Raw genomic sequence first — 25,088 nt, forward strand, 5'->3', positions numbered from 1 at the left:
ACAGTCATCTACTTCCACCCTTTTTTGCCTACTAGGTGGCCAGAATCGGAATGTTCAACCTTTTAGTGATGAGGATGCATCGATTGAAACCATGAGCCATTGCAGTGGTTACAGCGATCCTTCCAGTTTTGCTGAAGATGGTATGAGTTTTAAATTTAAATTTGCAACTTTAGATAAAAAGATGTTTTAGGTAGAAGAATTCTTATAGCTAAGGCACACTATCGCTGTTTCCTGTCTGCTTTTTTCCTACTTAAATTAACAATGGTAAGTTTATATTATTCCTTAGGACCAGAAGTCCTTGATGAGGAAGGAACTCAAGAAGACTTAGAGTACAAATTGAAGGGATTCATTGATTTGACCCTGGATAAAAGGTAGGAGATACTGGAAACTTTGTGTGATTCTGATCAGCCACTATGTATATTATATGCAGTTCTGTGATTTAGCAGTATATTTTTCTAAAGCCTGATTTGTTTACTTTGGATCTTTAAATGTTTCTTGTTCCTTTGGACTTTTAACATAGATAGGAACATGCCACTAGAATTTAGATTGTCTTAGATTAGTCATTATTCTAGCATAATGACTAGAATCACAGTTATATGCTAATAAATAGTATATAACTGTATTTGATTGCAATTGAAATGGGTTTGTTGGACTAAAAGTTACTCTTCAGCTGGAAAGAACAGCTAAACTTTGCTTTAAGCCTCTTGCCCACTAATTTTATTGCAGATGTGAAAAATAGCAAAGCTAAATTTTCTTATTTCATAGTAGTTCTAGAGCTGACTTAAACAGAAGTAAAGAGCCCTAAAGATGCAAATGCGAAGTCCAGACTTTTGCAGTATCAAAAAATTGTGAGTTTGCTTAAATATGAAATACGGGAGAATATGTCTTCTGTGTAATGAGGTGAATTGTGGATTCACCTTATTACACTGAAAAATGGTTAGAGCTTGATGACAATTCTATAGAAAGAAAGAATCTACAAATGTATAAAGAGAAATGGAGAGGGAAATAGTGTAGTTTTTATAAGTCATTGTTGACCTATGGTACACACCAAACTGATCTTCTGATTTGTTTTAAATAGTGCAAAGACAAGGCAGGCAGCTCTTGAAGGTATTAAAAATGCACTGGCTTCAAAAATGCTTTATGAATTTATTCTGGAAAGAAGAATGACTTTGACTGACAGCATTGAACGCTGCCTGAAAAAAGGTAATATACTTATTTTTGAGTCAGGCACAGAACTAAAAAGGAATTTGCCACCTTCTTTGCAGTAATATTTATTAATGGAAATGGAATATTGGCTCACTCTTAACTTTACGGTTGTCAAGGAATACACTATGCTTATTCAGTTCAGAATGAGACTTGTTAGAAGCTTTGTTTTTGTTTATGTAAAAACAGCTTGAAACTAGGATTGTGATGGATTGTCATCCATGTTTATATTGGAACAGGTGATTGCCATTTTCATGTATAAGAAAATCTTGAAAGCTTGTGTCAGATTTTAACAAAGGTATTAAAAAAGCCATCCTACTTCATTTTCCTAACTTAAAAAGTATTATAATCACATAGCTCATTTTCCCTTGCATTTTTAAAAACCTCAGTTGTACCTGTGGATGACATCATTTTCAGGATATCCCTTGAAATGTTTAAATTCTAGAACTTTGTAATGGAGATTCTGGAAGTCATATTATAATCATAGAACTTTTAAGAATGAAGAGAGACCTTGAAGATTAAGTCTAATATTAACAAACTTCACTTTTAGCAACCACTAAAATTACAAGGGTCTGGGGCTGCCAGCTTAATTATTTTGTCAAGTAAGAACATTATGAGAATAATGACCTTATCATAAAGACCTATCATTAGGTCTTTATTAACAAAATATTTCTAGCATCAGAAATGTGGGAAGCACACATGCTCTTTTTAAATTGAATGAGCTTATTGCCTTTATCTTCTTGTTTTTCTCATTTTACCTCAGGTGAAAGCTTTGCAATAGAATGGATATTTGCAAACCTTTCAACCATTCCATCTCTCTCATTGTACAGAATAAAGGCCTAGGAAATGTGAGATTGGTCTAAGGTTATATAACTTTTTAGTGGTATAGTTGATAGCAGAGCCAACTTTTTTGAGACTGTTTCCTATTAATGGTAGTTGGATTAGATGACCTTTAAAAATTCCATTCCAATCTGCTTTTTTAATAGATTTTTAATTTGTCAGGTAATAATTTGGTATCTGCAGTTTTCATATGGTTTTAAAGAATTCTTTCTTTCTTTCTTTCTAAAGATTTTATTTGAAAGAGCATGCATGTGTAAGCAGAATGTGGAGGGGCAAGCAGACTCCCCTCTGAGTGTGGAGCTGGATGCGGGGCTGGATCTCAGTACCCTGAGATCATGAGCTGAAATGAAATCAAGGGTTGGATGCTTATTGAGCAGAGCCACCCAGGCGCCCCAAGAATCCTTTATTTTTAATCCCTTACTTGTTTAAAAAAAATTGGGGAAGGAGAAACCTTGAAGGTTTAGTTTACTTCATGGGCTGCATCCATCTGAAATGATTGAGAAACTAATTCAGAGTCTACCTGAGCACTGTTCTATGAGTACATGAAAGATCTGGAAGGTCAGGTCAGCTTGAAACACGTCATTTTGCTGAATTGTTACAGTGCTCCCTGAAGACAGATGTTAATCTCCATTTCACTGCTGAAGAAGTACGTTTTGAGAATAAGAGTTAGAAGTCATTTATTTGGCTAATAAGTGGTGGTTCTAGGGTGAGGTTGGTTTCCAGAGTTTGAGGTCACTAGGTTTGCAGTTCATGTAGCATATTACGGGGTTATATGAACAGTAAATATTATTTTGGTGAATTGTACAAATGTGGGAAATTGCTGTCTTAATAAGTTCTCTCAGAACAATTTTTCATGGTTGTACCTTTGCTTTTTTTCCTAGGTAAGAGTGATGAGCAGCGTGCGGCTGCAGCATTAGCATCTGTTCTTTGTGTTCAGTTGGGCCCTGGAATTGAAAGTGAAGAGGTTTTAAAAACTCTTGGACCAGTCTTAAAGAAAATAATTTGTGATGGAACAGCTAGTATCCAGGCTAGGCAAACTGTAAGTATATGATTTTTTACTTTATAAGTTTGTCCAGGCATGACATCCAGATACTCTGATGAATGGTCTAGGAAGGTTACATTTTTAAAATAATAGGTTTTTAATTAACATTTTATTTGCATTTATCTTTTACTTTGAGCAGACTTAATAGTATTGACAATTGTTTCCTTAAATTTTCTGAGATACCATAGAATATCCCAGATAGAACACATCTCGACGTCTTCGAAATCAAAGGTCATAAGCTGATAGGAAATACTATCTTGAGTTCTTCAGGATGATTGAAGAATAATTTTTGTTGTAACTTAAATGATATAGAAAGTGCTTATTGGGTGGTCATTTTTTATTCTAAGAAATGTAATAGGTATTTTTAAAAAACCTTGGCTGTTGTGGCCTAGAAGTCCTTATAAAAAAGCTGAAAGCTTTATTTTGTAGGAATCTGTAACTTGTGAGATACTCTAGTCATGTCATGAGGTTTGAAAGACCATGTTTCATTCTCTGATTATTTGATACTCGTTACTCATGACAGTTGACTTTAGATTGTGGATTTTGTTTGTTTGCTTTTGGAGTGCTCAGGTAATTATCAGAAGCATCTTTTTGGGTTTGGAAAGTGGATTTGAATCATAAGGGATCTTAAGAATTTAATCTTAGTAGATTTGATTGTTGAGCTGTTGTTGGTTTTTTTTTTTTTAAACAAGAAACCAGTTCAGCTTCAAGACTTTCTAATAGTTTTAATAGTGACTTTTCACATTAGCTTTCTCTTTAGTATTACTGTTTAGTATTACATTTAGATGACATTGATCTTTCTATCAGATAAACCCTGAAATCTTAGGGGCTTAATAAAAATTTACTTCTTGCTCATATCACTGTGTAAGTTGGCAGAGTCCCTGGGTGTCCATCCACATCTCTGTGTCCTACCTTTAAGTCCTCCTTATGGCAGCTATAGTGGCAAGGTGGGGAAAGAAAAAAGACAGGTGCTCAGGCCGGAATGCATCACTTTAGTGGCTGGTTCCTTGGTTTACCAACTATATGGAGTCTGGGAATAGTTAAGCTGTTTCCCCAGAGGCAAAAAAAAGTGGGATTTTGGTGACTTCATAGGAATCTCTTGCCCTCTAGCAGTTCATAATCCCAAGAATACCTAATTAAGCTTTTGCTGTTTATATTTTTATCCCCCTTTTTTGGGTTTTCATGAAATTTTAAATCATGCAGGACTATAGGGGTATTTTTGAAATGTTTGACAGAAAACACTGTTGCGTGGATACTTGTAGTAAACCCTTAATTTTCCTTGCATGTGTGTTTGTTGTCATTTTTAAAATAATATGTTTGATGCTCGCTGTGAATTTAAAAAAGTACTTGGCAATCCTCATATTAGCAGAAGGAATGAAGGCAGTTCTAGTTTTTAAGCTATCTTTTCTCTCTTAGAGGCATCAAAAAGAGAGATACGGCTTTGCCTCTGCTGCTTGTTTAGGATGAGGGATTACAGATTAAAAGATTCTGTTATCGAGAGTAATGCCTCGACTACTTTTTAATTTTAACAATATCCAGTTTTACCAGGCTGAAATAATGAAAATAAAATAGTGACACCGAGCAGATGAATCTGCAAATGTCCTCATAATACCAGGAACTTGGCTGTGTGAATGATGACTTAAAGACTTCACGCTTTAGTGGCACTTAGAACAACATGAAAGGATTTTAGTGAAAATGTAGCAAAAAGGGAAATGGAGAATACAGAAATCTCACAAATTATAAGTTGTTTTCATATGATTTATTTGTTTAGAGCAGTGTTCTGAAAACTAATGGTTCCCGTTTATGTTGCAAGCAGCTTGTATATAAATTTTGTATTCTGAGCTCCATTTTATTAGGTAACTTAAACCATGGTAGTCCTGTAATGTCATCATTTGTCTAACCTCTTTTCCCCTAACAAAAGGGAATTCTAGGATTCCTGACTGGTTTTCAACATAGGCAGAAAAAAGTGGAATTTGAATGAATGAGACCCCTTTTGAGGTGGCAAGTTTGAGGATAGTTAATTAAATTTAAGATTTCTTTTATTTCTTGGAAACTGATTTCTTTTAGAAGTTTTCATAGTAGAGTCTTTATAAAAAGAGATGAATGAATATAAATGGTTTTAAGTGCTTAAAAGCTTATAACAAACTTAGTGTTTAAAGGTTTTTTAAGAAGAGTAGGCTTCTTTATCTCCAATGTGCAAACTTCATCTCTGTCTTTGAGTTGGAGTTGGAAGTTTAAAAAGGATCTGCTGGATTAAAGAAGGAAGACCCAGGAGAAATTGAGTAACTTTCCTAAAGTCGCATTGTTGATTTGGTAGCAGAGCTTGGGCTAAAATCCACTTCCGTTAACTCTTTATCCTGTATTCTTTATCTTTTCATATTCTTTTTTTGAAAAAGATTTTTATTTATTTGAGAGTGAGGGAGAGTATGAGCAGAGAGGGGGCTGTGCAGAGGGAGAGGCAGAAGCAGACTCTCTATGTCAGGACCCCGGCGGACACTTAACCCACGAGCTACCCAGGCATCCCTCTCTTTTTATTCTGTGCTTGGGAGCAGTGTTATCATGTAGTTGAGAAAATTTTCACACTGAATTATAAAAGCAGGAAAATACGGAAATAATAAGAAAATTACCAACATTAATGCCTATTTTTTTCTTTTTAGTGTGCAACTTGCTTTGGTGTTTGCTGTTTTATTGCTACAGAAGACATTACTGTAAGTAGAACACCCTTTACTCTTGCACATTTCAAATTTAATTAATTAATTAATATACTTGCATATTTTAAATTTAAAGTGGTTACCTTACTTCGTGTTCTGATGCATTAGGAGCTGTATTCAACTCTGGAATGTTTGGAAAGTATCTTCACCAAGTCCTATCTCAAAGACAAAGACACTAATGTTATTTGCAGCACCCCTAATACAGTGCTTCATATCAGCGCTCTTCTCGCATGGACATTATTATTGACTATATGCCCAATCAGTGAAGTGAAGAAAAAGCTTGAGATGTATGTATTCTTAGTTTCATATTTTATAAAAACAACATTTATTGATATGATTGGCTATGTTCACACAGTAATGACTAACTGTTTTTTAGGCATTTCCATAAACTTCCAAGCCTCCTCTCTTCTGATGATGTCAACATGAGAATAGCTGCTGGTGAATCGTTGGCACTTATGTTTGAATTGGCCAGAGGGATGGAGAGTGTAAGTGTCTGATGAACAGAGGGAAAAGATTGTGTCTCAAGGACCATTATTCTACCATTATATTCATAATTAAGAATTGGATGATAACTTTGGAGTATGGCCAGCTTGATTGCTCTGCTTCTTGGCAGTGGTGGTATAAAAATTTTAAGAGTATAAACCGGTAGGGGTTGGTAGAGCAACATTTAAGTGTAGTTTATTACACGTAACTCTTGCTGTCTGTATAACTCAAGTTTAGGGACACTGTTACTTGTGGAGAGAGTTGTCTATGACAGTCTGTGTGGCTCTGCTCGGATGTCTCAGACACAGGGCATATTAAGGTGATTCAGGCATGGGTGCTTTATAATAAATGTCAGACAAATGGATGAAATACTTAGGCGACATAGGTTTGAGATCTAATGAGTTTAGTCACTATTTTTTAACCTCTCTAAGCCAAAGCTGAAAACAAACATCACCCTTTAGACTAGGCATTATGTGCTTTGCAGTTCCCTACCTACTGTCTGTCCGTGGATGTTTATTACCTCAATTTGGCTCTCAAAAATAATTTGAGTTTGTGATAGCTGACCAACTTGACCGGTTCGCCTGGTTCTGTTGCGGTGTTAGCACTGAAAGTTCTGTGTTCCAGGAAACCTTTCCTCTCAAGCTAACTGGGACATTTGGTCACCCTGGTTTGTATCCTCTCTTGTGAACCTTGGCTTACTTATTAGCTGCTTTTTAATGTAAGAACAAAGATTATATTTCTGGAATGAAACCTTTTCAGGAATTCAATATGTTATTTAACAATGAATAACTCCATTCTAGTCCTGTGTTTAAAAATATCTGGGAAGTGTCTTTTTTAGGCTTACCCCAGCCTCTCCCTTTTTCTTTGAAGGATAGCAGGGTGGGAATGAAAGAAGTTATTAATGCTTTCAGTAGCGAATGAATCTACTTATGTGAGAAATTGGCCTCAAGTTTAGCAATCAATTTAATTTTACTGCGCTAGTTAATGCCTCCCTAACCTCAAGGCATAGAAGCCAGATGTCCCACTTTTTTAATCTTCTGTTCTTCTACAGGCCAGAAATGGTAATTTTTCTTTTTCCTTTAAAGTGTATTTTAAAAGTAAAGTAATAAGGCAGTTCAAATTATACATCTTGAATTTTTTTAAAAAATTGTAAATACACTTTTATTGTTGCCCACGTAGCTTATATTCTCTGGGTATAATAAATCATATGAGAGAGCTAGGAGAACTCAGATAAAATTGAACAAGTTTGGGTAACTATTTGTTAAGGACAGAAGTGACCTTGGTTACAAACAGAACCTAGCGTTTTGTTTGCTATTTTTGTTAAGTAAGCTTTTTGAAAGGAGTGAGTGTGTGGCTGTGGTGGGGGTAGTTAAGGAGTGTTCAAAAAATTAAACCATGTGTTGATGAATATATAGGCTGATTTAAATTAGGGTTTTGGAAGCAAATTCATGGCATTGAAATATTCAGAGCCTTTTGCTAACATAAGTTGACATGAAGAATTAGGAATTGTTTGTGAGAGCTCTCTGTGGTTTATTATGCATGTTTGCTCTACAACCAAATGGGTAAGAGTGCACTCTAGACCACGTTCCCAGGTTCAGATCTCTTTTCCACCCTTACTAGTTGGATAATGTTGGGTGACTTCTCTATGCCTCGGTATCAATATCTTTAAAATGGAGAATAAAGTAGTAACTACCTCATGGGGTTGTTGAGAACATAGATACAGTGTAAGTGGTAGCTATTAAGGTAACTTTTCATTAAAGTGAGGATTACGTCCCCCTCCTGGTGGTGATCTTTTGGTAGTGGCCTTTTAGGGGCTCTCTGGGATAACCTATAATAAAACAAAGACTGTTTACTGGGCAGAGTTACAGGTCTTGGGAGCCACATAATGTGCTGACTCAGGAAACTATACCAAAATATAATATAGACAGATCTTCCCCAGTTCTTCCTTTTTTGTCCCCACCTAACCTGACATGGGAAGTGCTGCAAGAACAAGGCAGACAGACAGACACAGCATACACACACACATACCCTTCTGTGATAATGATTATGCTGTTTTCTTTTTATTACTGATAGGAGTTGAGGTGTTTATTTGTATCTCCAAGAGCTCATTTGTCCCTGGGTGTATAGTTTTACTGTAGAGTTACCCTACACTCTAGTAAATTGGCTTTTGGAAGCTATTTATGGACTTTTTTAATGTCTTAAATTTACTTTCTTTTTAATGCCCCAACATGTTATGGATATGTTTCCCTATAATATTAATATTTAATTTTTCCAAGTTAATACTGTATTGAACTCATTGGCTCAGACTGTAAACTAGATTGAGTTTTACTCATGGCAGAGGTCAATTATAGTGGGATTTCTCAATCTCTACACTGTTGATATATTACTGGGCTGGATAGTTTTTTGCTGGAGGGGAGTCCTATCAAGGTAATAGCAAACAGTAATACATTTTGTGGCTTCCCTTCAAAAGGGATTAAAATATCTTCTTAGCTTGAGTAATTTAATTACTTAAGTTGTGCACCAGATTTAAATTGTATTGCTTTTTTGAAATATGGCCAGTATATTAGAAGTTCGGTGCTTTAGGCATTACTGATAGTTTGTACTTTTGGAATAAGAATATTTGGAATTCCGGGGTTGTGTGCTTTGGGGACTGAAGAGCCAAAGGATAGAAGCTATGTTGGTATTTGTGGTATTCAGTTTCACTGAACTACTTTGAAATCCTAGGAATGTCTTGAGTATGGTAGGAGCACACTAAATATTTATTGAATGTATCTGGATATACTTGGAGGGGAATGTTAATTGTTTAGTGGTAGTATATCATCGTGTAGTCAGCATTTCTGGATTAAAACTTCTGCATGATATTATAAATGCATTAATGTGTTCCTGTGTGCCAAGATCTCTAAAGAGCTCGGAGATTTGTGGTGCTGTTTTTACCCCTGCTGGGTATTTTCCAAAGTAGAGTGTTCTCTTTTAGCACTAGGAAAGGTTGGGGGGAAGACCCAATAATGAACTAAACAAAATTGTTTTTCCTGACCAGGACTTCTTTTACGAAGACATGGACTCTTTGACCCAGATGCTTAGGGCTTTGGCTACAGATGGAAACAAGCACCGTGCCAAAGTGGACAAGAGAAAGCAGCGGTCAGTGTTCAGAGATATCCTGAGGGCAGTGGAGGTAGGTCTTTTAATGCTATAATGGCTACTTTCATTTACTTATTTATTTATAAAGATTTTATTTATTTGACAGAGACACAGCGAGAGAGGGAACACAAGCAGGAGGAGTGGGAGAGGGAGAAGCAGGCTCCTCACTGAACAGGGAGCCTGATTTGGGGCTTGATCCCAGAACCCGGGGATCATGACCTGAGCTTAACCACTGAGCCACCCGGGTGTCCCTCCTTCCTACCTTTCTTTTTTTTTTTTTAAAGTAGATTCGATGCACCCACCATGGGGCTTGAACTCATAACCCCGAGATCAAGAGTTGTATGTTCCACCAACTGAGCCAGCCAGGCATGTGCTATTTGTTTTGAGATGAGATTGTTTTAGGCTAAACTGGACAATTGTGGGTCATTTTTTGATTGAACTTCAGTTTTGGGCAAAACGGTTTCCTCCTTTTAAGCAAGGTTTTTAACTACATACATAGAGATGACTTTTTTTTTTTTTAAACAAAGGAAAATTTAGTTCTGATGCATAAAGGTACTTTTTTTTTTTTTTAGGTTAAAAAATATGACAATTTCATAGTTAACAAAGTGTGTTTCACTTTGTTGTACTTGCCATCATTTAAGCAAAGGTGCTTATTAGCACGTAGATATTTAGTATGGTATTTTTTGTGAATGGTAAATTATTGCCTACCCTTCAGTACTTTAACCAAAGATCTTTGTCTGGGAAACCTGAGTGCTAAAAACTGAATAACAAAATCCAGCCTTTACACTAGATCTTAGCCAAAAGGCTGAGAAGTGATGAAATCCAGCCTTTAAATAAGGGTTTAAAATCATCTGATGCTTGAGTATCTTCTATAGTCTTCTAACCTGTTTTAATCTATCTGGCAAATAAATTGATTTAGAAACTTTCAGGGATTTGGATAGAATGCATGGTTAAAAGGAACTGCAGGATAAGAGCAGTTTTACTGTGGAGAATACCAAAGTGTTTGTTTTGTTTTTTGTTTTTCTTTTTCTTAGCTAGATAAGAATTATTTCTTGGATATAAGAATAAATATCTCAGATACTTGCTATCTGATAGGGCAGTTCATTTAAGAATTAGTATGTCACCAAAGAGTCATCAGCCTGACATGTATATGAAAACTTAGAGTAGGAATTAAAAAAATAAAGATGCTAAGACCCCATTCAGGTCCAGTTTTGAAATGTTGAAATGACTCTCATACATAGGCTACTTAAGAACTACTTTCTTCATTTTATTTTATTATTTATTTATTTTAAATAAAGATTTTGTTTATTTGACAGAGAGAAAGATCACAAGTAGGCAGAGAGGCAGGCAGAGAGAGGTGGGGGTCGGGGAAGCAGGCTCCCTGCTGAGCAGAGAGCCCGACTCGGGGCTCGATCCCAGGACCCTGGGATCATGACCTGAGCTGAAGGCAGAGGCTTAGCCCACTGAGCCACCCAGGTTCCCTACTTTCTTCATTTTAATCTAAGTAAAACCTAGGGTATAGGTATAGAGGTCTTCTGGGACCTGAACATTTTGTTAATGCTAACTCTAATTAGAGGAGTAGTTTATATTTACTCTGGTTTTTATAATCTAAAACAGAGTAAAATTCCCGAACTTGAGCAGACATCTGTATTAACAATTGATCCTTTTGATCTTAAAATTTTAGTGTGGTGGTATCCTCAAATTGAGCCATTTTCTTGAATGACTGCAACCTACTCACCTGGGTAGGTCAGTCAGTAAAGCATCTGTCTTTGACTCAGGTCATGATCCCAGGGTTCTTGGATTGAGCCCCACTTGGCAGAAGCCTGCTTCTCCCTCTACCCCTCAACTTGCTCGTGCGTGCTTTCTCTCTCTCTCTCTCAAATAAATAAGTAAAATCTTTAAGCAGCCTTAAGAGGTCTTTTGTGTGCCCGTCGCTCTTGCCCAGCAGTACAAAAAGTAAAAGCCCTTTCTTTGCCTCATAATTCTGACCTGTGGTGCTCTCCCTCCCAGACCTTAAACACCCTCTCCTCTCCATCTCAGGATTTCTCTTCCTCCCATGCCCTTTGACCGGCTTTGCTGTGCTCCAGCTCTGCTTCAATGTAACCACCAAAGAAAGGTCTGGCCTTCCAGCCTTGTTGAGTGTTGCTGTTTCTTTGCTTTTACTGGAAGCCAGTTTTCTCTGAAGGACCCTGCTTCCTGGATGGATGGAGGTTGTTAAACTGCTACAGAGGAGAATTCTCCATTTTAGGCATAGTTATTGCTGCCTGTCATTTCTTTTCATTCAGGAGTCTTTCTTTTAAGACCATGTGTTTCTCAAGTTAGCAAGCATGTAATAGGTTAGGTACCTTGACATACAGTTTTCTTATTTTAATTCCTTTATAACTCTTAAGCAACAGAATTAACTTTTTAAGGAAAAAGGAGTTTACTAAAGGCATAAAGAACAGTAAGTAGGAAAGCTGGAATTTGAACTCGCTGCACTGTGCTATCTTTCATCAGGGCCAAGAACTGCAGATGGGCAAGTGAGAGAGAGTCAGAGTGTCCATTAGATTTGTCAGTTAGGTCGTTGGTGGGTGACCTTTACAAGTGCAGCTTCAGTAGAATGACGGCAGGAAGGCTTAATGGGGATTGATTGAAAAGAGAATGGGAAGTGAAAAAGTGGAGATGGGGTGTCTTGACTGTTCTTTTTTAAAATACGACTATAATTGGAAGGGGAAGAGAGTTGACCACTGGACTGTGGGAGCGTGTGTTACTGTGTCTTGTTTAAGACGCTGGATGCATTTTATGGGAGAAGAAAGCCATGGAGAAGGGAGCATTTTAAAATATAAATGAAAGGTTGAGAGTACGATTTAAACAGTATGATTTGCCTTGAACTGGAGAGATTTAGGAGAAGAGTAGGTAAGGATGCAGTTGAGTTTAGAGGGAGTTCTTTCCTGGTGTCTCAGTGTTTTCTGAAATAAGGAAGGCTGAAATAGTAGAACCCTGGTGGTTTTTTTGAGCTGTTGTAACAGATCAGCTACTGTATGTGCTTCACACACAGACTTTGTCTTAACACTTGTCATAACTGGTAGAGGGAGGAAAGCCCCACTTGACAAGCAAGGGAACAGACCCAAAGGGGTTAAATTACTTGGCAAAATGACAAGCCGATGAGTAGCATACTTGTGTAAGTCTGGAGTTTGCATTCTGTTCTTCCATGTTATATGCTGTGTCTGCTGGGAAAGAAGGGGGCTACGTAGGTGAGGGGAAGACAATTGGAGTGATTAAGTTCCGTCTCTTGATCCTGTCTCTGGTGACCCGCTGTTCTCTTCCTGGTAGCTCTTTCATAGTCATGATTCATCAAACAATGGAGTGGCCAGTGTTTTTCCTCCCAAGTTTTGCCCCTAGTCTGTGTGACTGCTCTGGGCATTTGGAAAACCGTATCCTATATTTGTTCATGATCTTTACTTCCATTTCCTTTATTTTCATTCACTTGATTCTCTCTCAGGGTTATACTTTCTAAAATTGTCTTCTGGCAAAATTATTCCATCTCTGAAGTCTTAAACTCACCTATTCCTTCTCATTTTCTTTTTTTTTTTTTTTTTTTCTTAAGATTTTATTTATTTGACAGAGAGCACAAGTAGGGGCAAGAGGCAGAGGAAGCCCGATGTGGGGCTCCATCCCAGGGCCCTGGATTCATGACCTGAGCCGAAGGCAGATGCTTAACCAACCAAGCCACCCAGGCGTACCTGCTCTCATTTTCTTAATAAGCCTGGTCTTAAACCCTTGCTGATCCCCTTCTTTTTGGTTGGTCTGTTAACCCCATTTGTGTTCTCTTGACCCTGCTTCCCCTCGGTTTCACCACTGGTGTGTGGGGGCATCTTATCTTTGATACCACCTCCTCTTCCCTCCCCACTTCACCTCCCATTTGTAGACTGGTAGAGATAACTTTTTTTCCTTCAAGTTTTCTTTTAAATTAACATATGATGCATTATTTGTTTCAGGGGTACAGGTCTGCGATTCATCAGTCTTACACGGTTCACAGCACTCACCACAGCACATACGCTCCCCAATGGCCATCACCCAGCCACCCCATCCTTCCCACTCCGCCAACTCCAGCAACCCTCAGTTTGTTTCCTGAGGTTTCTTGAGTGCTACTGAAATTTAAAGACATTCACAACAATGTGGTTTGCCAGTAAGATTTATTTGAACTCAGTTGTGCCAAGTCTATGACAACTAGATTAAGTTCTACACTCTTATTAGGATAGTAATTTCTAGTCTATTCACATCTCAGGGATGGCAGTATCCGTTTAAACCATATTTTCTTACCTCAGCACGTAAATGTGTCTATTTAGAAATTGTATATATGTAGGATCTCTTTAAGTCGTCTTAATTCCTCTTAAAATTTTGGTTCTTCTGTTGTCTAGGAACGGGATTTTCCAGCAGAAACTGTTAAATTTGGCCCTGAACGAATGTATATTGATTGCTGGGTCAAAAAACATACCTATGACACCTTTAAGGAAGTTCTTGGATCAGGGTTGCAGTATCATTTGCAGGTGAGTGAATGACCTCTTTTCTGTGTGTTTGCTTTTAAATTAGGGAGCAGTTTTGAATGTAGTTCACTGAATGAGCTTTTGAAGTTAGCGGGATATGCAGAATGCATTTAGCATGATACAAAACTGCATTTTATTAATTAACTTTACATTTATATTTTAAAGTAAAATCCAATAAGTATGAAACTCTTCTGTTTGTATTGTATAAATCCGGTGGAACATCTATAAATTCGGTAGAGCGCTGTTGCTCTTCTCATAACTTTACTGGATTCAAGGCATTTGAAACAATTTAGTCTTACAAAGAGAAACAAAATAAGTGACCTATGTTCTTATTTATAAGCTTCACATTACTTCTGTTAATCATTTCACTTTATATAAAAAAGAGCTGATGTTTAATAATGAGCTTTATTACCTTTCTATTTTACTGAAGTCAAATGAATTCCTTCGTAATGTATTTGAACTTGGACCCCCGGTGATGCTTGATGCCGCAACACTTAAAACGATGAAGATTTCTCGTTTTGAAAGGGTAGGTTTTGTTTTTGTTCTCATCAGAACCAAATGCATTGAAGAGAAGCAGAGCTGATGCTTCGATTCTACCAGGCGATAGGTGTTGAGTGGAGTCTGTGGGCCTTGGGTGCCTCATGCTGTTTCAGACACAATAGCTGTATTAAAATTGTAGAAACTTCATTGCAGTTAGAGTACAGAGGGGTTGTATTGAATAATTTTATTCTTAATCCCATTAATAAAGAAATTTTCCTTCTTTGTTTTCCTTTATTCTGTTAACTTCTATGAAAGAATAAATATTACATAGTGCTTCTTTTGTATCATATAACTAAACCTACTTAATAAGTACCAGATTCATTTGCAAGTTAAGGAAACAGGCTTAGAGAGTTTGTGACATTACTTATAATTTCACTTAACCTTTCAAAAATCCTTAAATTATAATTATTCTTATGTTTTTACTGAGGTGAAATTCACATAACAAACTGTTTTCAGTCATATAATTCAGGGCATTTAGTACAGTCACAATGTTGTACAGCTATCTGTCTAGTTTCAAGATATTTTCATCTCCTCAGAAGGAAGCTTATACCTTTAAGCATTCAATTCCCATTCTACCCCCCGCCCCCACAGCTACTGGCAACCACTTGTCTGCTTTCTGTCTCTGCATTTACCTGTTCTGGATATTTTGTATAAATAGACTCAAATAACATGTGATTTGTTGTGTGGTTTTTTTCATTCAGCATTATGTTGCCAAGGGTCATCCATGTTCTAGCACATACCAGTACTTCGGTCCTTTTTGGGCTGAATAATACTCCATTGTGTGGAGTATTATTGATGATCCAGTCATCCTTTGATGGACATTTAGCTTGTTTACACTTTTTGGCCATTGTGAATAATGCTGCTATGAACATTTGTGTGTAAGTTTTCATTAGAGCACTTGTTCTTAATTCTTTTAGGTATAGGAATGGAGTTGCTGGGTCATATGGTACTTATATGTTTAATTTTTTAGGGAACTGCCAAACCATTTTTTGTAGGTCCTGAACCATTTTACATTCCTACCAGCAATGTATGATAATTTCAACTTCTGTATCCTTATCAACACTTGTTATTTTAGCTTTTTTGTTTTTGTTTTGTTTTAAATTATAACCATACTAGTGGGTGTGAAGTGCTCAATCACATATATATATGTTTGTAAATATATATGTTTATCTCATATATATGTTTATATATATATTTCTTACATAAATATGCTTTTTAAAGATTTTATTTGGGGAGAGAGAACGCATAAGTGTGCGATTTGGGGGAGGGGCAGAGCAGAAAATCTCAAGCAGATTCCATGCTGAGCGCAGAACCCAATGTGGGGCTCAGTCCCACCACCCTGAGATCACGATCTGAGCTGAAACCAAGAGTTGGAGCTTAACCAACTCTGCCACCCAGGTGCCCCTGAAGTGTTTAATTCTATTTCTATAGACTCTCTATAGTTAATCATTGTTATGGTCATATAATTGATGAGTATTTTAATATTAGCATCTTTACATATATTTCTCCTTTGAATTTTTTTCTCAGAAGAAATCTGTACATGGGAATACAGAGTCAATTCTGACTTTTTCGATATGTACTGCCAAATTACCTTCTAAAGTTATTCTGTCATTTTTAATTATTTATATTAATGAATGAAGGCACATAGCTATTACATATTTGACAGCATTGAATTTTAGGATTTAAAACATTTGTTAGTTTAATTGGCATTAAGATGGAATCTAATTTTTTTTCCTTGCTATTTTAATTAATTGGATATTTTGGGTATTTTGTTCACCTTAGTTCATGAATTGTTTTTTTCTTTGATCAGATTAAATGTTGATACATTTTTTAAAAATTTTTGTTAGAATTTGATATTTTACATATTTGAATAATACTTTTTCTTAATACAGAATATCATCTATTATGTGTTAATACAGAATATCATCTATTATGTGTTAATTTTCCCCCTTGTTCTTTGTGTGTGCTTTATAAACTTTTAAAATTGATAAGGTTGAGTTAGCTCATTTCTTTGCTTTGTGATTTTTTTTTTTAAAGATTTTATTATTTATTTATTTGTCAGAGAGAGGGAGAGAGAGCGAGCACAGGCAGACAGAGAGGCAGGCAGAGGCAGAGGGAGAAGCAGGCTCCCTGCCGAGCAAGGAGCCCGATGTGGGACTCGATCCCAGGACGCTGGGATCATGACCTGAGCCGAAGGCAGCTGCTTAACCAACTGAGCCACCCAGGCGTCCCTGCTTTGTGATTTTTAATTCATCCTTTATCAGAGTATCTTAAATTTTAGTGATCCACATGTGTTTTTCTTTCCTTCATTTCAGCACCTGTATAACTCTGCAGCCTTCAAAGCTCGAACAAAAGCTCGAAGCAAATGTCGAGATAAGAGAGCAGATGTTGGAGAATTCTTCTAGCTTTTTAGCATTTGGAAGACCACTTTCTAAATTTTTTTTTCCCCTTTGGTGTAATTCCTAATGTATTTAGACTAGGGATAGTTTTTATCTAGGGTCAGCATAGATAGCTTTTGTAGCAGGGGTTATATTATAATTTAATGTACAGTATTACAAATGGTGAGTTCTGATTACTGAATATTCTCTGTAAACATAAACATAAATAAAGTGTAATGTTTGGTCATTTTCTGTTTATGAGGAGAGCAAAAATATGATATTTCATTTGATTTCATAATGAGGAAAATTATTACCCAAGGTTAAATTTCCTATACTGTGGTTGTCCAAAAATATTGATTATAATGTTGTAAATATACATGGTATTTAAGTTAAAATGTTAAACAGGTGAGTTCTGGATACAGTTTTGGGAGCTAGTTCTTCTTGAAAAGCTGCTATATTTTAATTTTTAAATGGAACCTAATTTAATTTTGTCACTGGGATCAACATAGAGAATTTATACCTTACAGAATAGACCTTACAGATGTACTTAAAGGTTATTCATTCCAGCTATGGGAATTCCTGAACAATTAGCATATGCCAGAAAGGCTGCTAACCTTGACCTCTGAGGGTACTAACACATTTTATTTGCTATATTCTTGTATTTTGAAATAAAGATCTTTTCACATAAAAAAGTGCTTCTTTTCTAATAGAAGAAACATTTCTGGGTCTGAAGTAGAGTTCAAAATGACCAAGCTAGTAGGGAAAGAGTGAGAAGAAAACTTACTCTGTATATTTGGACAACATGAAAGTAAATGAAAAAAAAAGTAGCAGTGTCACTGGGAAAATTAGAATAATATTGTAGCATATCATTGGGATTTTAGTTACTGATTTCTTTGGTATTCGTGCAGAGAACAGTAGTAAGAGGCAGGAGGGGTGGGGAAGCATGTACAGTGTAGAGAAGAACCAAACTCAGTGAACGTACTTCCCAAACTAGCGTTCTTCCTCTCCTGCATTTTCCACATCTCTGGGAGGTCTGATGGGGCCCCTCGGCTGCACTCGGCTGGCCTGTGGGGATGCTCTTGGTTGCTGTGAGTGTGCGGCCCATCCTTCAGATCCGGTGCAGAGGAAGACCACCTTGGAATCCAGAATTTGAGTTTGCATTCTGTCACCTCCTTGTGCTCCCAAGTAGGTGAGAATTGTGGAAAAGAGATTGCAAGTAGTGTTTTCCCCCCTAAATTTTCAATTTCCTGCATGTATACATATTTTTAAATAATGAATTTTTATTAAAGCGATCTATATACATAGCTTAATAGTACCGCAAGGATTGTAAGGAAACATGTTAGCTCCTGGCACCATCCTTTTCCATTTCTTAGGGGGCTTTCAGCCTTGAGGTTTTTCCTAGCACCTTGGTTTCATATTTCTGAGTGGGGCTTATACTGCTTATTTTTTAATTTGCTATGTTTAGAAACATCTGACAGTTTCCTATTTGATAGATGAAGTTTTCTGCCTTTTTACTTTTTTCTCATTCTCCCAGAATTTTTTCATTAAATTGGCATCATTGTATTATAGCGACCATATTTTTCTGTGTTCATTCCCGAACTAGTTCGCAGTGCTTCTGTTTCCATTCTCAACATTTTGTCTTGGTTTTACATACACATCACTACTTCTTCCAAAACAGTCCCAAATAGGTAAAACTTTAAATCTATTTTTGACATGGTCAAAGCTCTACTGTGTACTTGTTTCAGTGTAAACTAAGTTCTTTCTTACCCATGTATACAGCTGTTTCCTGAGACTTCATCATCCTGGGATTTGTTTTTCTCTCGGATTGGAGTTTGTATTTCCTGGACCCTATGTCTTGGTTATTAGATTACTTAATTGTTGAAGTGGAACACTTCCTTCAGTAACTTCAGGAATGGGTGCATGGGAGGTTGATTACTTTGAGAGTACTACATGTCTGAAAGGTAGTATGGATTGGTATATAAGACTTGAGGTAGATAATCGAGTTTCAAAGGCATTGCTCTATTCAAATTAAAGTGTTGTGATGCACAGTATTTATTTCTGATTTGTTTTTTTTTAGAGGTTTTTTAGTGTTCTAAAATTGTGTGATACTGTGCTTTGGTGGTCCCTGGCAATCTGGAAAATAAAATTCGTAGGTTCTTGACCCTGCCCTGCACTACACCCTCCCCAAGCCAAAAAACCCAACTGGACACACACACATAGACACTTTTCTTCGGGTCCAAACCCCGTGACATAACTAAAGCTGCTGGATTCCTTATTTTTCATTCATTTTTCTTTCTGGGAGATTTCTATAATGTAGTTTTCCAATGTTCATGAAATGACCTGCTTGTGTTTAGCTCCATACTAAGTGTTGCCGCCAATTCTTGAGCCCGCCTGGACTCTGCAGGTTCCCTCACTCATCAGTGATCGTCCTCTGGAGGCCTGTGAAGGCAGGCTAACAACCACCGTCTCTTCCATATTTAATACATTTGTTAAAATATTGTTCAGTATTGTTTCTTCCAATTTTCTTTCTTGTGGTTTTGAAATCTTTATTCTGCCTTTTAGCTGGGGTTTTAGGAGGAAGAAGAGATGAGTGTTTATCTGCTTCTTACGTTTATAGGTGGATACATTTTCATGAAATTTATGGATGTTTGCTCAACAAGGATTAATGGGGATTCAGTGTATACAAATGTTTGAGTTTTCTTGAAAGTAGTAAAATGGTATATGACAGACAAGTTCATTCCTTGATTCTTCGTTAATCTTGCTGGTTTTAAAGGAATTTAAAATGGCCCCTGCCTACTAAGTTCTTTGAGGCTCAAGCATTAATTTTGGAACAACCAGCATTCCATGATTCAAGTGGCATCCACTGAATTTTCTGGGAATTGAATCTAGATAGAATAAATTACTTGCGGTAAAAATCAAATACTTAAAAATGCCCCCAGATTAAACAATTCGGGTGAGAATACCTATTTTCTTCTTGTGGCTTTGAACTATTCCTAATGTGTTCTTTCAAGTATGTAATAGATAAAATGAGGTGTGTCCTCTTGCTTTGCTCTTAATGTAGTTCTCCAGAATTGGGAGACAGTTGGTCATAAGCTATAAAAACTTTCAGCCCCTTCACTGGTTTAAAAATTCAGGGGCACCTGGGTGGCTCAGTTGGTTAAATGTCTGCCTTCAGCTCAGGTCGTGGTCCCAGGGTCCTGGGATGGAGTCCTGCTTCGGGCTCCCTGCTCAGCAGGGAGCCTTTCTCTCCCTCTTCCCACTTATGCTTTCTTGCTATCTCTGTCTCTCTCAAAAACAAAATCTTAAAAAAAAAAAAAAAAAGGTTTTACTCAGATTTTGGTGTAAGGAATTGCTTAGGCTCCATTTTCCTCATCCCTGGAGGGAATTGATAATTCACAGGCTTTTAAGACTATAGGAGAGAGAAAAACAGTAAATGCTCAAAATGAGGCCATTCTATTATTTTTTCAAAGATTTGATGGTTTAAGACAGATCAGGTTGTCAGGGGAGTATTTAAAAAACAGGCTGATAATTAACAGCAAACATTTTCATTTTTCATGGAATTTGGCATAGGTTTTTAATGTACAATATAGTTCTGAGAAGGCAGTTATGAGTTAGGTCTTCTGCATGAATTGGTCCGCTGGTACAGATGAAGCCTAAGAAAATGGCTTTCCTTTCCCCTAAAAGTAGGGTGAGCTCTGTACTGAATGTAAAATGTAAAGGAAGTTCTGTGAAGCCAATATTTTCTCACTGACATACAAAATGTTTCAAGGACAAATAATGTCTGTCTTAGACGGGGCAGTGGAAGGTGGGATTAGAAATGACTGCGCATCCCTTTAGTACCCAGCCCTCAGCATCCCGCTGGGAGAGTCTGTCCCTGTGGCCTTCAAGTGGGACTCACAGGGACGGCAGGACTCACTGTAGCTCCTTTTATGTACAGCAGAGGGCAGAAGCTCCTTGGCGTGTTCGTGAGGGAGCCACACAAGAGAAAGCCCGACATTCCTGAGAAAGGAGGATGCCTAAAAACTGAGTGAATAAAGCTTTGCAGTAGACAGGGAGGTGGATGAGACAAAGTGGTTCCCTTTCCTGCGGTGGGTCTGGAGCCACAAAATCTCCCCCTCACAATCCTGTTTCCTAGTGACTGGACGCCCTAGGGGCTCTCTGAAGTGCCATGCCCCTAGATAATATCACAACCTTGTTCTGTCCTTGCTGATTGCCATCCTCTGCCTGGTCTGGAGTCCTGTGTGAGGTAGTTGTCAGGATGGCAGCTCCAGTCTGCTAGTGGACATTTATATATGGGCGCATACCGTGGCCGAGGCGCTAGAAATGTGTCTGCTTACACACACACACACCAGCCAAATAACATTTAACTTTGGTCCAATAAGGACCTCCTCAGTTACCAACTGAATCAAAGCATGGTGGCTTTTTATTTTCAAAGCATGGTTTCAGCAATATATTCACAAAAAACCTCTGACATTTTGAAAAAAGTATTTGGCATCTTACATTGCTTGGCTAAATGAACACTAAATATAGACCGACATCAAGCTGGGGTTTCTGGGCCTTGTAGGAGCACCTGTGCGCTGAAGGAAGGCAAACAAAGAATCACGGAATTTGTAAAGTTTTGTTGCAGTTGCTTCTGATTAGGTTTTTTTTTTTTTTTTTTTCCTGGCCGCCTAGCAGTCAAAGCTCACATTTTTGTAAGTAATTTGCATGTTATTACTCTGCCGACCTCATTATGATTCTTGAGCCTGGGATGTTTTTTGTTGCATGCACTCTGCTTTTAACTTTTGATAGAAATGATTTAAACTTGATTTAAAAAATTAATTCCTGAATGTGAAGAGGCACTGACTCTGAAATGGAATTAAAAAACAAATTACCATGACTCACTCAATAAAGCTTCCTGTTAGCTTTGAGTTATGCCCAATTATAACAGTTCTGATCCTGTGGCAAGCAATATCGGTGTGTTACTTCCGAGCTTTGAGACCGAGCACCTTTGGTTAAAAAATAAAGAGCAAAGCCATTTTTCATAGACAACTATTCTGTCAGAATATTTGTAGGTAGTGAAAGAGTCCTTAAATGATGAAAAGAATCCGTTGTGAGCATTGATCTAAGCTGGAGGAAAATGAAATTACTTACATGTTTTAGTGCCAGGTATCAGAAAGAGCTCCATTAAAAGGATACTACTTTGGTCCACCTTAATGAGCAGATTTGCACACCAGGATTAGGGAGGAGGGCTGAGCCCGGGTGAGGCAGAATTTAGTAACCAGCCCTGCTGATTGTTGCCCTTCTACGGAGGAGCCACAGATAGCAACAACTGGATGCCAACAGCCGTGGGTCCTCATTTTAGAGCCATGTGATCCTATATCCATTTACTTATCGAGTCATTGGTGAGCACTTGGTGGCCGTGAACCACAGACCCCCAACTCTGTTTTCTTGGACAGGTCTTTATTTTCCATTTGCATGTTGTAGTTAATTTTAAAAATACATGAAAGTGGCATCTCTTTATATTGTGACTTAATCCTGAATAAGAAATTTACTTTCAGGGCCCTTCATAGCTTAAGTTGCTGCCTTAGTGCTTTTGGACTCCATGTTGCCCTGAGTCACCTTTGTAGTCAGCAGTAGCTAGGCTAATGATTTGGAGATTTAATTAACTGCACGGCTCTTGGGTTAGCTTTCGTGGCTGTGATTTTCTATTTGGCCCTCCACTTTGTAAACGTCAATTAAGCTTCAGCCTGAGATTTGAGCAATACGAATTCCATTCCTAAAGGGGAAGCTAAGGCTCAAGGACATTAAGTCAGAGATCCAAAAATGAACCACGCGTCAGTCACCAAGCCTAAAATAGGAGCCATGGCTGGAATGATGATCTTATGATGTGAAACATATAACCTTTAGTCTTCATCAAATTTTAGTATCGGAGAGAGTAGAGTATATGAGATAATAACACACGAAACATCTCTGGAAGAATAGAAATCTGTGACCATGCCTCAGTCACTATGGTTTTACCTGTGAGAGGATAAGATTTGATTGAGCTCTAAGGCTCCTTTATTTTATATGCTGCTGCTGATTTTTAAAAAATGACCACTCCTTGTCATTCCCTTATGAATGCTCCAGGGGTCTATTTGGAATTCAGTATCTAAGGTGTGCTTCAGTAGTAGCTAAACTACCCAGAGAATTATGTATTTTTGTTAATTAAAATTTCACGGTAACTGAAACACCTTGTTCAGTCTTTAACTTTGGTTGAGCAAAAGTTTAATGAGTCCATGGCATTTTTAAAAAATCTATTTATTCATTTTAGAGAGAGAGAGAGCATATGTGGTGGGAGGGACAGAGGGAGGGTGAGAGACTCCTAAGCAGACTCCCCGCTGAGCATAAAGTGGGATGAGGGGCTCGATCCCACAAACCTGAGACCATGAGCCGAAATCAAGAGGTGGCCTCTCAACTGACTGAGCCACCCAGGCGCCCCAGGTCATTCTGAACTCGCTGTTTTTCTTAGGACTTCAGGAGCATATTTTTTTTCATAACTCCTAGTGGGTTTCAGGTATCACTGGAAAATTCCTGGTTTTTAATATTTTAGAATATAATTTAATCTACTTAGTAAATGGCTGATTCTTTTTTCAGATCTTCTATAGGTGTTCACATCTTTTTTCCCCCCTGAATTTGGTTTCTCCTATTTTTCTTCATTCTGTAAGTGCTATTGAAAGAAAATTGTAAAATGTTTATGGAAAGTAGTGTGTTGCTTTCTATCAGCAGGCACAAAGCTTATTGAGTTTACCAGAGGCCAGTTAGATATCACATGAGGATTTTTACACTCAGTTTTATTTCCATTAGTGCATTTATTATTAACTGCCTTAAATTCTTTTGAAAATGGTGAGCTTCAGCTCTTGAATAAAATATGTTAATTACTCCCACTTAAGTCACTGGCTTATCCATTTGACACTGGGCACTTGGGAGAATTCGGTGCTGACTCTCAGAAAATTGACAGTTTTCTGTCAGTTGGGAAAGTCAAAGATGGGAGCAATAAATGTTGTAAAACAGGTTAAGTGTTCTGGTGGAAGAAGGTAACTGCATCCAGCACAAGCACAGAGGAGAAGCAGGTTGGTTCTTAGAAGAGGTGAGAGGTTTGAGCTGAGGTTTGAAAGAGGGTTAGGGAGGGATGCGGAGAAGAAAGGGACGACGCAGAGAACTCTGAAGCGAGAGGCCCGCTTCTAGCTCCGCCACTAACTAAATGGATGATCTCGGGCATTCCCCAGCTCAGCTTCGATATCCTCACTGAGGAAAGGATGGGGACCAGACCAGAGCATGTCCACCATCCCCTTCAGATCAAAAAGCCCGGGATCACTATCAGACTCATTTTATGAAAAGAGAGAACTGTGAAAGAGACAGCTTTGATAGTAATTTGAGTTTGTCTTCCTAGAGCTCTGTATTTCATGTAGTTCAAGGGCCATCATTTCTCTGTTGTGCTGGACAGACAGCTTAAAATAGACCTTTTTAATCCATTCAGGCTTTTCGGGGTTGTCTGAAGTGGTGCTGTCATTAGAAAATATAAGTCTCACTTTTAAAATTCTGTATTATGTAAGTGACCTTGATCTAAGGAAACTCAGAAGGAAGAGACCTCAGATGTCCCAGAGTCCGGTCTCCAGCTTGCCATAGGGTTCCTGTCTATAGCTTCTAAGCTTGTGAAGATCTCGTCTTGAGGACTCCCAGCCAGCAGCTCAGGGCTAAAGGGTACATTTAAGGTAGAAACTCATATGCCATATTGAGGGAGAATATAAAATACAAAAAAGGCAGTTTTGTGCCATTGGTTGAGCGTCTGCCTCTCAATTTCAGCTCTGGTCATGATCTCAGGGTCATGGGATCGAGCTCTGTGTCGGGCTCTGTGCTCAGTGTGGCGTCTGCTTGAGATTCTCTCTCCTGGTCTGCCTCTGCCCCATCCCCACTCTCAAAAAATATATATATATAAATAAATAATAAATACTAAAAAAGAATAAAATAAATAAATAAATAAATAATGTATTAATAAAATAAAGAGTTAAAAGAAAATTGCAGTTTTGTTTTAAAACCTCATGCAGTTAGGACAGTTCATCCTAATACTCTCTTCTCCCCTCAGAATCTTTGGGCCCGAGGCCCTATATGTTTATACATACTTTTCTCGGGCAAAGGATTTGAGGCATTTCACCAGAATATAAACAATGTAATAAAAGAAAAAAATATTTTAAAATAACTTAGAAAA

At 37.6% G+C, this 25,088-nt stretch overlaps 1 protein-coding gene across 2 annotated transcripts in view; it reads left to right on the forward strand.

The window, feature by feature from the left end:
* IFRD1 (interferon related developmental regulator 1) overlaps nt 1-17,553 on the forward strand; it is a 93,216-nt gene extending 75,663 nt beyond the window's left edge. For both annotated transcript variants that reach the window (XM_044246400.1, XM_044246399.1), the window contains exons 2-12: nt 36-140; nt 287-371; nt 1,079-1,203; nt 2,925-3,082; nt 5,743-5,793; nt 5,905-6,083; nt 6,173-6,281; nt 9,317-9,451; nt 13,818-13,946; nt 14,374-14,469; nt 16,799-17,553. In XM_044246400.1, the coding sequence (XP_044102335.1) occupies nt 92-140; nt 287-371; nt 1,079-1,203; nt 2,925-3,082; nt 5,743-5,793; nt 5,905-6,083; nt 6,173-6,281; nt 9,317-9,451; nt 13,818-13,946; nt 14,374-14,469; nt 16,799-16,888 (1,206 nt within the window). In that variant the 5' untranslated portion in view covers nt 36-91 and the 3' untranslated portion in view covers nt 16,889-17,553. The remainder of the gene's footprint in view (nt 1-35; nt 141-286; nt 372-1,078; nt 1,204-2,924; nt 3,083-5,742; nt 5,794-5,904; nt 6,084-6,172; nt 6,282-9,316; nt 9,452-13,817; nt 13,947-14,373; nt 14,470-16,798) is intronic.
* The last annotated feature ends 7,535 nt before the right edge of the window (nt 17,554-25,088 follow it).

The sequence above is a fragment of the Neovison vison genome, chromosome 4, assembly GCF_020171115.1.
Source record: "Neovison vison isolate M4711 chromosome 4, ASM_NN_V1, whole genome shotgun sequence".
NCBI lineage: Eukaryota > Metazoa > Chordata > Mammalia > Carnivora > Mustelidae > Neogale > Neogale vison.